The following is a 15,200-nucleotide window of genomic DNA, read 5'->3' on the forward strand; positions in this document are numbered from 1 at the left end:
TGGCTAATAATGTCAATACTTACTCACTCTGACAAAATGGTGACTAGGAAATCAAATAATTTATATGCTTTGAAACAAAAAAAATATTTTATTTATTGGTTACGTGTTTTAGTAATATCACTTTTGAGTCATTTAAAAGTACAGATCCGGAAAAGCATTAATTGTACTGCACACACAGCTAGGCCTCTGAGAAAGTGGGTGACACTCAGTGGGTGAGAATTCCACAGGTGTTAACTTACTGCTCACCGTGTCAATAGATTTTAATTAAATTTCCGTAACAGATTCTTGTTAACTCGGCTTTTCCACATGGAAAACAAGGAAAATTATTACTGTTGGTGCATAAATACTGCACCCTAATGAAGAAAATAAATCAGTTTTCAGATATTACTGACCAACAACACACTTTTTCCCCCTTTGTGGTATTAGAATCAAATCTGTTTTTCAGAATTTGTTTTTGTATGTCTGCTGATTTGTACTGTACTTTAAACTGTGACTAAATTTTACAAACTTGTCACTCCTGCTACTAAAGTCTCATATACACAGAAATATATCTGATTCTGATTATTCTGAATAAAGAGATATAACCATTTGTAATGGCCATTCTTTGTATCATTTATTCTTTCAGAATTCTTTTTAAATGAAACTTTATTCAACTTGTGAATTTAAAGCAGATTTATACCCATATACAGAATATCAAGAACAACAGCTGTTAGAAAATACAAGAGAAAGTGAAAACATAGATTGCTATTCAATGTTAAATGTGCTCTTCGTAAGTGCCATTTTAATAATTAATGAAAGAAAACACACACCTTATCTGCATCAACAAATAAACTCAACATGGATCCATCAACTCTGACTTGGCCCTGCCAAAAACATCTAAGACCTTGTGTGTTGAGTACCATTCCTTCCCGTTCTTTTAAAATACATGATTCTACTTATCAAAAAATGCGCACAGGTTCTATTATAAACACTACACGGTTTAAAACCATCAGACTGAGGTCTTTACAAAATACAAACACTGGTCTAATCTACAGCATCGTGTCACCAGCACCAAAGTGCACACAGAGCAAATTGCGTCCTTTTAGTCATGTTGTTAACGTCACACAGAAACGTTTAATCTCCAGTGAGAGGGAATTCTCTTCATAATCTCATCATCACTTCTCTTCAGTTGTCCTCTCCGTCTCGCAGCACCTTGTGCACAGCTCTGTTTAACAGGGCCAGCAGGTCCACAGCCCCAGCCACTCCCCTTGGCAGGTAGAGCTCCAGAGAAGAGGAGGCGGCATGAGGCAGGCGCAAATCTTGCATGCTGGCATCCTGAGAGGGGAAAAAAAAAAAAAAAAAAAAAAAAGGAATAGTGAGGGAAATGTGACAAAGATTCATCTCTTGACAAAGGAAAAGGAGCTATATTTTATCACCTTGGATAGTTGATGCTGGTGGTGATTCTTGTGAATTTGAATCACAATTAAAGGCAGGATTTTAAGGATTTTTATGTTAAACACCAACCTGAGAGTAAAAACACAGAGAAATGAATCTGGGGAAGCCAAGAGGAGGCAAACGGTCAGCTCCTGTGATGAAGGTGAGGAGGTCTTCAAAGGAAAACTCTGCCTTGCCGTCTGATTGTGCAAACAGAGACATATTTTATCTAACCTGAAACACTAGAAGCATCTTTATTCTTTCCACCACACCCTCCAACCTTACCACGCACTAAAGTGAGGATTGTTTCCCAGTGTCCAGCTGTGGCCTCCTCATCTGCCCTCAGTTGGGCATCTGAAGTGCTAAAGCTGATGGTAAAAAGCTGCTTGAACTCTTCCAGACTCAGAGGCTGCTGCGGTGCACTCGTCATAACTGGGGCAAAAATTTCCCAGTGGGACTGAACCATGTCCCACAGCCCACCACAGCTATTCAGCCCCTCAGTAAACTGGGAGATCATTTTAGTCACCCTGAAGGACAGCAAGTGGATTAAATTTAACTTTTGTATTTAGAAAGGGCAACATTTGCATGTAGCTCAAGTTGAAACTGTCGACACCATGTGTATGACGTATGCTTCTGTGTGTGCACTACCTGTCGTAGATGTAGTGTTTTACCAGGCGACTATAAATGGCTGGCATTTCATCAGAGTTGGCTGAACAGATCTCAGGGATCCCACAGCGTGACACCCAGTCGCACAGACTGGGAGACAGCAGCTTTACATCAGTACAACTATGTAGCTGTGAGAGCAGAGGAACATCATTTGTGTGCGGCACACAGAAGGCAATTATGTACACAGGACTGAGGGTTTAATACAGAGAAGAGTTTAAAGGTGAGGGGGGAAAAACTGCCATACAAACAGTTCATCATTCTACAGCTGAAGGCAGAAACAAGATGATGTTATTCAGCACTGTAATTATGCTACAGTCACATTAGGAAACCACTACAATTGCCATGGTATATGCAGTGATCTCACAATCTCATCGAAATGGTTACTTAAGACAGGGACCAGGTCTGTGACCTGTGTTCAAAGGGACTATCACACATCAGGAGGGTGATTGAATGGCAGTAAGATGCAGTCTGCTATCAGACTGTATTGAATAGGGTCATTTGGCAGTTACAAAGTCTTTTGTCATCCGTTGCTTTCTCTACTACACAGAAACTCACAGTTCCCAGTTATTTTTAGTGTCCAAGCAGAACCTCACAAATATGAAAAAGAAATTCCTTCACAAGTTGTTGCACAACCAACTTCTGGGCAACCAGTGGGTTGGTGCAGCTATGAGGTTACCATCCTATTTTTACTCCAGTGTGACCGATCCATCAATAAAATAACTGGTTTATATTAAGATCATTGTTATCCAAACTAACCATGTATAATAACACAGGTACAGCAGTATATCAAGTTTTTAAATATGTTACAATTAGAGTTGTGAGTTTTCTTCTTGTGTGCTACCTCTTTCAGTTGGATTTGGACTTCGGTATCAATAATGTCCCGCCAGTTGAAGTCTTCTAATGTTATACTGTGGCAACACATCACCTGTGACAGTAAAATAAGCCATACAGACAAAGATTGTGCTGGTAATACCTGACACAGCTACAGGGCATCAGAAAAAGTAATCTAATATCACATTCGCAAAGAATAGGCAATACTGTATGACAAATTCTTGTAGTGCCTACACTAGCACACATTCAGTTAAGGACTCTACCTGATACAATGCAGGGTGAAGGCAACAAAGTCCAGGCCCACCCTGAGCCAGCGACCAGCCAATGAGAACCCCAGCTTCATAGTACTTCCTCTCCTCAAGAGCTGTGAAGTTGCAGGTCATGAACAGACTTCCTGGAAGACCCTCAAACACACAGCTGTGCTGCAGCTCCAGCAGCATCAGCCTGCATGAGAAGAAATGTAGACATGAATTAACAAATGACACCTTTATGCTTTGGTGTTTTGGCAGAAACCTCTTTCAGAAGAACTGAACATTTCTCTCAGAATGGTGGAGCACCAAAACAAACAAAAAACAAAATGAAACCTAGATGCCATTATTATGTCATTCATCAAAGAAAAAAAGAAAAATCAGCTGCTACCTTTCCATTTTGTATTGCTGTAAATACCATCTGTTCACATATTTGGGGTTTTGGACGGTTGATCAAACAACACAATCAGTTTTATTACCACACCGTCTTCTGGGATCCTGAACTATCATGATGAGCATTTGACACAATTTTCACATTGTTTACTGCAGCCCCAAAATGTATAGAATATGATCCTATTATAGACTACATGCTACCATGTGGAAATCTTTTTGTGAGCCAGTTTTCCAATTACAAAAAAAAGTGAATATTAAATCTTGATGAAATTCATACAGTCATGTTGGATCAGAGTTTGAATAAATTAGCTTCAGTATAGAAAACCATACAACTTATTTTATGCCTGAAGCCATCAGCTCCAGCAATAATTTCAGGGAAATGATGAGGACCTGAAAAACTCCCTGACAGGGGCCTCGTGGCTGTCGGGCTCTTCTCCACTGAAGGAGATAACAGGCGTCGCCCTGAAGCAGAAGTCGGGCCTCCTCACCACCTCCAGAGCGCCGTGGAGTAGATCTGTCCGCCTCACCTGGATGTGAGTTTTCAATCCTGGATCTACGTTCTCCTGTCTGAACGCTCTCAGGATGGTGTCCAGGTCAACAGTGGACTGCGCACAAAAGATGCAAGTTTAACAGGAGACAAAGATGATGATGATAATAATAATAATAATAATACAACAAACTGAATTTAGGATTGACTTTTTTTATCTTTTATCCTCCAAACTCACCTTCTTTGTATCCCTGCAGATGCTAGGCTTGATTATTAGCTCACTTTTACCATCTTGGCAGCTGTCTGTGCTGCTCCCCCCCCCCCAAAAAAACAAAAAAACACAAATTCAGATAATGCAGCTATTTAGTTTGTCACTAATCATTTCTAAATGTGTATTCACAGGAAATGTTTTCTTGCCTTTTTACCACAAGTGTCTCACTTGCTGACCCTTCAGATTCTGTCTGTAAGGAGAAGAGAACTTTATAAACTACAGACAAAATGGAGGCAGACTGAGCAAAGCTAAAGCAGATTGGAGAAATAAACGAAATAATTAAAGATCCCGTGTTCCCCGGTTCACAGGAACAAGGCGTCCAGGGGTCCATGAGCCATTTTAAACACTTGCTGTCGTTTCTGTTTTTTCACAGAAGCCAAATTATCTTTAAACTGAATCTTAACACACAAAGTTGTCTTTATGGCTTTTGAAATATAAAAATGTATCAGATCCAAGTCCTACTTTTATAATGATCACATCAGGGTATTAGTAATGAAGCAGCAGTAGTTACCTCTGAGTAGTCGTGGTGGCTCAGGATATATAAAGCACCATGTTCAGAGATCCTGAGGACCTGCTCTCCAGTCCAGCCCTCTGAAGGGGTGTCAGGGACAAACAGCACTCTGGAGCTCTGCACACACTGGAAACAACCACCACATTCAGCAATGTTCTGTGTACTAAAATGAACAGACTTTAAGACACCTCAGGCAGAACACATCTCACACCCACCTGCAGATATGTAAATGAAAACTTTTGTCCTGCCTGTTTTACAAAGTGCCCCTGAAAGAGCATCGCCAGTCGACCCTTCACCTGAGTGGCTGACCAGCTGTGGTCAATGGTGATGCGAGCAGTCATCATCATGGCTTCCAGAGCTGCTTGGTCTTTATTCTTTGGAACTATTTGTCTGGAAGAACAGAAAATAACATTTACTTCACTGAAAAATGTTATGAACAGTAGAGTAGATTCAAACAGAGCTATGTAAACACCTTTTATTGCCACAATCATCACTTTAGAAACAGTGGGAGCTACTCAAACATTCACTGACCTAAAATGGCATTTTGAATAAGATTTTATGGTATTCTTTCCTACATAAACACTCACCTGTCCAGCTGTGACATAGAGTGTCCTCTGGGTAAACAGACCACGTCTTTAACCACCAGTCTTTTCTTCTGAGGAATCAGTCTCTTCCATTTGAGATGACCAGCTTTGTTAGAATATGGCTGAAATACACAGAATAAACCCTCAGTGTTACATGTTGGATTCACGAACAGGAGAATATCCTGAAGTTACAATGGGGCAAAACTGTGCAGGAAATGGGAAATATGGTTTCCATTTTGGCAGAAAATAAAGTTTGAAAAAACTGATTGAACTTTGATTAAAAAGCTTAAATCGTTGATGATAAATAATGTGCTGGAGACTGAAGTCAACATTTTTCTGACACTGTGGAAGAAAGATGAACAGATTCATCAATATTAAGGTCAAGCCTACAATAAAAATATAAAGTAGTAGTAGTAATGTAGAAAGAAAAAGTTCTTTTTTAATACACTTGAAAGTGTGAATTGTGAATATTTTCTGAAGGAAATTTTATTTAAATCTTATGATGTCTAATTCATTTTTCATTTTTTATTGTCCGCCTGGTTTGGGATGAAGAACCAATTTCATATAATACACACGTTAACCAATGTTAGGGAGGCAATTTAAGCTCCTTGAGGCGACTGTTGTTCTGATTTGGTATGAACTGATTTGAATTAACATTGCTGTGCTTTGTTCTAATTCCAGTAGGGGAACTGGACCACTGCACCATATAGTTATATACTGTTTGCACTGCTCTCACTGTTTGTATGCAGCATCCCTGCTCTAGAGTCCAGGCTGCAAATCAAATGCCTGAGTCGGTGATATGTTATGAAGAGTCATGACATATCAGTAATGAATAAAGGATTCCCTGACTTTACCATTGCTGGATGACTCTTTGACTTTCTGATAGAAGGAATCACCTACAGGAAGGAAAAACAAGAAGGGTGAATAAAAACAAGAAATGTGAACTAAAAAAAAAGGAATACAAATAAGATGAACATTGTAGAGAAGCAATAAAGTAAAGTAAAAACCCATTCCTGGAGGTCCTGACCAGCTATTTAGCATGGGATGTCTTTTTTTCTACTACAAATTTCTTACTTTCTTACCAAGTGGTTTATAACTTCTGCCTTATTACTAACCTCCAGCTCTATCTCTACTTCTTGTTTGCAGACCACAGCAGAGCAGTGAGGTTCTTCCTGGTCTGGGGAATCTGTTTCAGCCTGGTGTCTGGGTTGAGTTTGGACCTGCTGCTCAGGGGCTTCCTCGGAGTTGGAGAACAGAGGACTCGCCATGTATCGCTGTGTACAAGAGGAGGACAAGGAGCTGGCTTGTTATGTATGAGCACACGAATGATGCAACAAAAGAATATGTGAGTCCGCATCATTAACCATCAGGCAGCAAAACACCATTGTTGTTTTGAATACATGAGTTGTAGTTTCAACATTGTGGATCCACTACAACATCAGAACAATTCTACTCACTGCAATGATGAGAGCTGATTAATCACAGTGTTTTGAAATTATGGCTTTGGCTCTGGTTCAGTTGTCCTTTTGCTTGATTGAACAGTTTCAGTGATGTATCTGAAGCAACACTGATTGTTGGAATAACAACAATCAGTGATATTAGATCATGTTGTGGCTTGTAGTCTAACTTGGTGCTTTTTGCTTGACAGGTTTGACAGCAGATTGTTATTTAGCTGTACCAACAGAATTTCATCAATTTTATATCAGAAATTCTTGAGAGAGTAGTAGTAAAGCTAATCATCTACAGAGAAATGACTTATCTGAAGAGTTTCGGTCAGGTTTCAGAGCTCAGAGTACAGAAACAGCCTAAGCAATGGTTACAAATGGTGGCCTCTGACAGTGGCCTCATCTCTGTGCTTGTCCGGCTAGAACAGATTGATACTGTTGACCATAAGATTTTATTACACCAATGAGAACATGCAGTGGGTATTAAAGGTACTGCACTGCAGTGGAATCATATCTTTCTAACAAACTCAAATTTGTTCATTCCATTTACATTATACATGTTTCCTTTAGGCCAGAGGGCCACTTGCGTCTCACGTCATCCCTATATCGGCGTAAAGAAATATAATGCAGTTTGGCTCTTTAAGTTTGTGTTTTTTTTGTTCAAGAGGATTTCTTTGTTGTTGAATGCAACATTAAAATAAGTTCTTTAAAAAGCAAAGAAATTATTTAATGATGGCAAACGTGTCGAGTGATTGTCTGTGTTAGTTCAGTGAGAGTTATTCGCAAAGAAAACAATTTTCACCTGCAGTCAATAACTAATGTCTGCATTATTATTTTGATAGATTCAAACAAAGTTATAGCAGAAGTGCTGCCATGTGTCTGGCCAGAAAGACAGTACCAATTTGTTTATTTGGCAGTTCAATGAAAGTCTTCAGTTTGTTAAGAGTGAGAAGAAAAAATGTGCGTTTACGTGATTGATGATGATTGTTGTCTTCCCATTCATTTACCATTCATTTTCTCTGTTGTACCATTATAGGGTCTACCTTACAATATAAAAAGTGTCTAGGGGCGACTGTTGTTATGATTTTGCACTGTATAAATAAAATTGAAGATGTCTTGTTGATGCTAGAGGTGAGAAAGCATATGGGCTACAGGAGCAAAAGTCCACACCAGGTGCCACTCTTATCAGCTAAGACCAGGAAACTGAGGCCACAATTTCCATGGTCTCAGAAAGATTCATGAACAGAAGATTGGAAAAATGTATGTATGTATGTATGTATGTATGTATGTATGTATGTATGTATGTATGTATGTATGTATGTAGTAGGAGACATCTTCTAACACATTTGGTGCACTTGGTAACAACTGAGAAAATGCCACCAACTGGGATGTGGTAGAACAAGAGAGTGTAGCTGACAAATCTGCAGCAATTATGTTGTTGAAAAATGCCATGAAAGCAGTTCTAAATTGAAAAAGGGTTTCCATCCCAGTACCAGCAAGGTGCAAGTGAAAGTAAAGTCTGAATGGAAACGCAGAACAATATCTATACATCTACAGTTCTACATACAAAGTAAAACCAAACAGGTTTGGTGAGTATTTAAAGCAATACCTCTCTGTACTGTCTAGAAGTAGGACATCAACCCTTTAAGGTGTATTTATATGTTAGTTCTGAGGTTAGTCAAAAGATATTGGATCTGATTATGATATACCACCACTCTGCTCATCATATGAGCTTCAAAAAGTTTCCTGATGGGGTCAGCACTATTTATAAATCACACATAATGTCTTGCAGTGAAGTATTTAAAAAGACACACCTGGTGAACGCTGTATTCCTCCTCTTCCTCCTGTGTTATCAAGACCTTACAGGGCTCCTTGGAAGAAAACACTTTCATTTCAATGTTTTCTTTAATGACCAGTGACACTGGTTTCTTCCCACACGCCATCCTTCCTAAAATGACACCGTTTACGGTATCTAACCTTTGCTTGTTCTTTATTTTGTCCTTATTCTTATTACCTCTTTTTTGCAGGCTTCTTGTGACTCAAAGCTGATTTCATGCTAATTAAGTGTTCTCTTGCTTAGCTGAGAGGGAACCACCAAACATCTAAACAGGTGAAGTTTCATTACCTCAAGCTGCAACCTATCAGTCTAAAGCTGTAGTTGGCTCACAGTTGTGTTCTCAGGCTGTGATTGGTTGTGTGGATAATCTAGAAGCTGATATTTATGGGAGTTCTGTTCAAAAACAGTGTGACTTTTGAAAGGACGGTTTGTGTATAGGAAATGAATTACTGCTGTACCACGTGTGAAACAAAATAAAAAATGAAATGAAAAAAAGCTCTGCCTGATTCAAAAGTAGCTTTAGAAGTACAACATGTGGCCCAATCAATGCAACTTTGTCTCTGTAGAGCTTGAAGGAGACTTGTCCTCAAGTTATAGACACTGTCATGAGAAAAGGTCACTAATCATGCTATCCTAAGAATTTCTTTCATCATAAGGCTGATTATTAAAATACTGCTCTTAAAGCTATCATACCATTATTAACAAAAACATTCATTTACCTTATTAAAATATGGACTGCAAGGAGAAAGTCTGTAACACATTATTTCAGAATCCATATTTTTATTTCCTTCTTTAAAATTATTATTCAGGCTTAATTTTCATTCACTTCAACTTTCCTGTTAAAAGTACTGCAAAAATTAATTGTTACAACATGTAAGTTTACAAGGAAGACATTTCAGGACCTTTGATTTGAAACAGTGTAAAATAACAGCTAAAAAATGATAAAGAAATGACTTAGGCTTAAGCGTGAGCTTTGGTAGCAGGTACTAGGAAACAATGATTCCATATCTAATTATGTTTATTCATTTCACTGAGACTGTGGCGAATAATAAAACCCCACACTGAACAGTCTTTAATCAGCAGGATCAAAAACTGAAAATTTACCATTTAATATCCTTCATGAGGTTCAAATGGATCCGATGAAATGTCACATGGATAAATCGAGTTAGTATCTTTGTGTATTTCTTAAAACTTAAATCAGGAAATTTATTTTTACATGGAAAGACCTGGTGTTGGATGCTTTCACCAACACCACCTTCTTTACGCTTTCCCCCTGATTCCTTCAATAATGTTTCACAGGGTCAGACAGTCAGAGCTCAGGGTCCTCTTGGTGGCACCCAAGTGTCCATCAACAGTCTGGTTCCCTACTCCCTGCAGGGTCTTGAACAGGGACCTGTGGCAGCTCAAAAGGAGAATGGACCTTAGCTGTAGAAATATTGGTATGGCATTCATCTCCAGGTTTTTTCCAGCCTTACAAATGCACTTGAAGGGAATCTGTCATTCTTGACTGACCTCAAGCCCTTAGTTTATCATACCATGCAGAATTTAAGTTCTTCTCCAACAAGGAGACCATGTCAGAGGCTCTGGGCTGCATTATCTTTGCAGTACAGAAACTGTGATTTGGATTTGCTATATCCACTCCAGTCATTGCATCTGAAAGTACAAGGGATAAGGCTCTGTTCAGACAGTGACTTTCTCACTGGCTTGGTGACACAATAAAACAAGAGTATGAAGCAGCACGTGTGCCTGCCCCCCAGGGGAAATCTGTGCAGTGGCATCCCAGACAACATTTTACATATTCACTAGGTTCTACTGTCTTAATGTGGCCTTTGGGTCCATGCTGTGATCAAGTGTTCTGCCATTAGCATTTCTTCCTATTGACACTGCTTTGTCCCATCATCACCTTTCAATTCTAAGGTTTTACATATAAAAATATAATAAAAATTGTCTGGTCTTTTTTTTTTTTTTTTTTTTTTTTAAACAATTGGGTAGATATAACCTCAGGTGAACAACATATGAATTAATGCGCTGTCATTATTTAAGAAAAGCTAAGCCAAATGCAGAAGGTGTAAGTGAATCGCTAAAAACACCTTACTGCTGCCATTAAAAAGGAAAGCAGCAGCCAGGTGCTTCTATTCAAATGCTTTTGGTTAACCGACTAATTTTCTAACTATTTAAAGTCCATGCTTGTGTAGTGAGATTCATTAGTGGAAAGACTTGCTAGTCCTCTCTGGAGTAGATCATCATTAGACTCAACCAGCTAAACATGTTAAATGTTTATTTTATTTTGCATTTTTGTTAAATAAACAATTAAACAGTGGAATCTGTTGTGTGCAATTTTACACCTGAGGTTATATTTAAATTATTTTAGAAGCTGCTAAAGACCAGATTATTTTTAAAAACCATGTTCTGATATTAAAAGAAAACTTTTAACTATGACTGCAAGCTATCCACTTTGTTTACTGCCACTTGCAATCAGGAGAGAAGGGAACAGAATTTATGATGGTGGTCCTGTGTTTCCTGATAATGGTGATTCGCGGCAGTCACTCCAAATGTCTTGGACAAGATTCTGAGAAGCCGGGTGTGAGCTACGACTTGGTATTTCTAATGTTACCTTTGTTTATCACATTATCTAACTTCCAAGAAGTCTTGTGCATTTCCTTTTCACTGTCATGGAATGCATACTGCTCCATGCACCATCGTTTTCCCTGAGATGACTGGAGGCTGATGTGTGTCACAAGTTTGTCCCAAAAAATTGATTCTGTTCATCTGGACGTAGCATTTTCAGTCGGAGAAACGTTTCGTAACTTTTCCAAGTTCTTCAGTCTCAGTTAACTGCAGGTTTTTCTTATAAACAGTACATTTGCATAATGACTGAAACTAGCACCACTGAATGAACAATGGGCTGTGAGGTCAGTTCCCTTGATGCAAATTGTCATGACCATTGAGCAACAACTACTGATCAATGGCCATGAGTACAATTCACAGAGAGTTGGGGAATGGCTGCAATCACAGCCTTGTAAGATGGCAAAAGATGGACCCTTTGGCCCCCTCCTCGATTGCCAGAGATGGTCTTTCCCTTTTCACATAAATGGCCTCCTTGACTCCCCATTCAAACCAGCGTTCCTCCCTGTCCAGGATGTGTACATCCTCATCATGGAAAGAGTGTCCACTGGCCTGTAGGTGTAAATAGACTGCAGAGTCCTGGCCTGACGAGGTAGCTCTTCTGTGTTGTGCCATCCGCTTCGCCAGAGGTTGTTTGGTTTCCCTGATGTATAAATCCTGGCAATCCCCATGCACTTAACAGCGTACACTATATTACTCTGTTTGTGTCAGGGGACCCGATCCTTGGGGTGGACCAATTTTTGGTGCAGTGTGTTTTGGGGTTTAAAGGCTACAAAGACACGGTGTTTAGAAAAAATGTGTCTCAACTGCTCTGATACTCCTGATACATACAGGATCACTACAGGTTTTCGCTTAGTCAGCGGTTGTCCTTCTCTCCTGGATCGGCTGGAGCTTTCTTTAGGTGCCTTTCCAGCTTTGACAAATGTCCAGATGGGATAACCACATTTACTCAGGACTTTCTTGATGCGATGTTCTTCTGCCTCCCGAACCGTTGTGTCCGATCTGTATGCGTAGGTTTACAGTACACGTCAGCTTTTAGATGTCCCCCATTACTGATGGAAATCTCACAGTCTAAGAAGGCTAACCTGCCACTTTTCATATCCTCCCTGGTGAATTTGATGTGTTGGTCCACCGAGTTAATGTGATCCGTGAAATGTGGTACGTCCTGAGATTTGACTTTCACACAGGTGTCATCCACATACCTGAACCAATGGCTTGGTGGTGTTCCAGGGTAGGATAGCAAGCCCTCTTTTCCACTTCTTCCATGTACAAATTGGACACGGTGGGTGAAACTGGGGAGCCCATGGCACACCCATGTTTCTGCCTGTAGAAATGACCCTTGAATGTGAAGTAGGTGGAATGAAGACACAGTTCCAAAAGCAAACACACTTGGTCGATGCTGAGAGTGGTCTTGTTGCTGAGGTTGGGGTCATCCTGTAATCTCTTAAGGACTACCTCCAACGCTTCTGTGACTGGGATGCAAGTGAAGAGAGATGTAACATCGTACAAGACCACGGTTTCATCTGCCTCCATAATGACATCTCTCACTTTCTCAACAAAATCCAGGGTGTTCTGGATGCAGTGTTCAGAGCTGCCTACCGAGGGGTTGAGGATCGAAGACCTCCTATCCCAGTGTTCCCTCAGTGGTGCTGGTTTCAGCCATTCTGCAAAAGTACTGTTTATAAGATTGGGGAAACCTGCAGTCAGCTGAGACTGAAGAAATCACTTGGATGAGTGACGAAATGTTTCTCCCACTGAAAACACTACATCCAGATGAACAGAATCAACTTTTTGGGGGATTTACTTACCAGGGTTATGATAATAATAATAATGGATTGCTTTTCGGGGCCCTCAAAGCGCTTTACAATTCCACTAGTCATTCATTCTCACATTCACACACTGGTGGAGGCAAGCTACAGTTGTAGCCACAGCTGCCCTGGGGCAGAAGCGAGGCTGCCATATCGCGCCATCGGCCCCTCTGGCCATCAGGTGAAGGCCAGTAGGTGAAGTGTCTTGCCCAAGGACACAACGACCGAGACTGTTCGAGCCGGGGCTCGAACCGGCAACCTTCCGGACACAAGACGAACTGTAACCGATAACGATCGCCCCGGGTTATGAGGAATCAGCTGTGTGAAGACAGATTCCTCATAACCCTCACTTGACTGCATTCCTCTGCTCAACATTTCCTCTTCCTTAACCTCCTAGGACCTGGTGTCCACATATGTGGACATCACATTTTGGGACGTCTAGACCAAAATACTTAATTTTTAAAAAAAAAATTTCTACAAGGGCCTGATATTCACTTACGAGGACATTATACTGCCACTGTTCTATCAAAATTTGATACAAATGTCCTCATATGTGGATCTCATTTTTCTCAAAAACAAAAATTAGGTGTAAAAAAAAAAAAAAAAAAAAATCTGGTAATTCTTTGTTTTTACATTCTTTAGGTCCCAATCAACCCAAATAGCAAAGAAAAATTAAAAATGCATGCAATGAAGGAGTTCGGGTCTTAGTTGTTGATTTACACGATGAAATATTCAAATAAGTTTTAAAAGGCGTTCAATGGAGAAGATGTAATTGATTATGATAAATGATTTTGTTCACAAAACCAATATTTGTTCTACTGTGCTTATTGTTTACCTGAATCCTAAAGTGTTTGCAGAACCCAACTACTTCACAAACACTTTCTGGCCGCTTCAGCTGTTCATGGAAAGTTAGCTGCTGCAATGGTAGACTGGTTGGCAGCTGCTTGGATACAGTATCTCTATATCTGCTGCATACTCAGATGATATGTAACACTTGTTTGTGACAAACAGGTTTAAACTTTCTGTGGCCAAAACTAAACTTTCACACTCTGTGACAATCCGATTGTTCAGTCTGACGTCACTAGCCTGTCTGGGTCTAAACTCCGCTGCAGGTCCATATATCAAACGATCACTATGGCATTACTGAGAGTTGAAAAACTGTCTAAAGTCTTTCATCTTTAATAAAATGATCAGCGTTCTGCTCTACCAGGTGTAACAATTGAGTTTAACATCCAGGCATCCATGAAAACGGAATTTATGACATTTAACGGAGTTAGAAGTTAGCAGGAAGTTAGCTCGCTAGCTTCTATCTAAATACAATATAACATGTCCTGACTGCGGGGTTTTGGAAACAAATTAAAACGTACAGCTCTGCTATCACTTCCAGCATAAATGAAGACAGAAAACTAAACAGCAGTGACGTTTGTAGGGTTACTGAAGTTGGGCTAGCTGGTATATAATGATGTGCTACGTGACCGCTAGCGACACAGCTATGTTAGCATAATATAAACAAGCTAACTTTTTTTCCACTCGATAAAAGTTAACGTGAGTGTTCTCGGTGGTCAGGAACAAATGTAATCGCATGGCAAGATGCTGTAAAAGGACCAAACTTCAGCCAAGAGAACAACTGAGATAATCCATCCACAATACGAGGTTAGTCATTCATATACTGCTGCATGGGCTGGGCTGTAGTTACATCCTAAGGTTTTAAAAACTGAGCTTAAATAAATGATTAGCGGTAATAAAAGCCGAGGGAGGTCAACAGTGATCACTGACTGTTTTAGGAGCTTTTTGAGATTAAATAGAAGAAAATACATAACATTAAACATGTTAACAACACAAAAGCCATATTAAACGCAGACTACTTTAGACCCGGAAGTAGGATTCGTCGCGTCATCACTGAACAACCAGATACACAGTAAATACAGCAGGAAGAAGACGCCGGTATGTGTTGAGGTATGTATTTACCGTTTATCTGAACAGCATTATCACTTAACAGACATCCATGCAATTGTTTAAAAAAAAAAAAAAATCAGTGGACAAATCAGTGCTCAAAGGTCACTCACTTCTAAATCTCCACA

The 15,200-nt window shown here is 39.8% G+C and overlaps 1 protein-coding gene across 1 annotated transcript; it reads right to left on the bottom strand.

Moving 5' to 3' along the window:
* Positions 1-1,164: 1,164 nt before the first annotated feature.
* On the bottom strand, positions 1,165-8,792 carry LOC146614646 (uncharacterized). Its single transcript, XM_085376553.1, has 15 exons — positions 8,664-8,792; positions 6,520-6,678; positions 6,259-6,300; positions 5,408-5,526; positions 5,036-5,210; positions 4,821-4,946; positions 4,456-4,499; positions 4,277-4,346; positions 3,942-4,156; positions 3,174-3,354; positions 2,921-3,004; positions 2,062-2,207; positions 1,699-1,940; positions 1,504-1,613; positions 1,165-1,314 (listed from the first exon to the last, which is right to left on the bottom strand). Exons 1-15 carry the CDS (start codon positions 8,790-8,792, stop codon positions 1,165-1,167), a joined length of 1,992 nt encoding a protein of 663 aa, XP_085232679.1.
* Positions 8,793-15,200: the final 6,408 nt, after the last annotated feature.

This window comes from Diplotaxodon limnothrissa, linkage group LG17 (assembly GCF_057381915.1).
Source record: "Diplotaxodon limnothrissa isolate DT_005_m linkage group LG17, D_limnothrissa_male_GT1.1, whole genome shotgun sequence".
Classification (NCBI taxonomy): Eukaryota; Metazoa; Chordata; class Actinopteri; order Cichliformes; family Cichlidae; genus Diplotaxodon; species Diplotaxodon limnothrissa.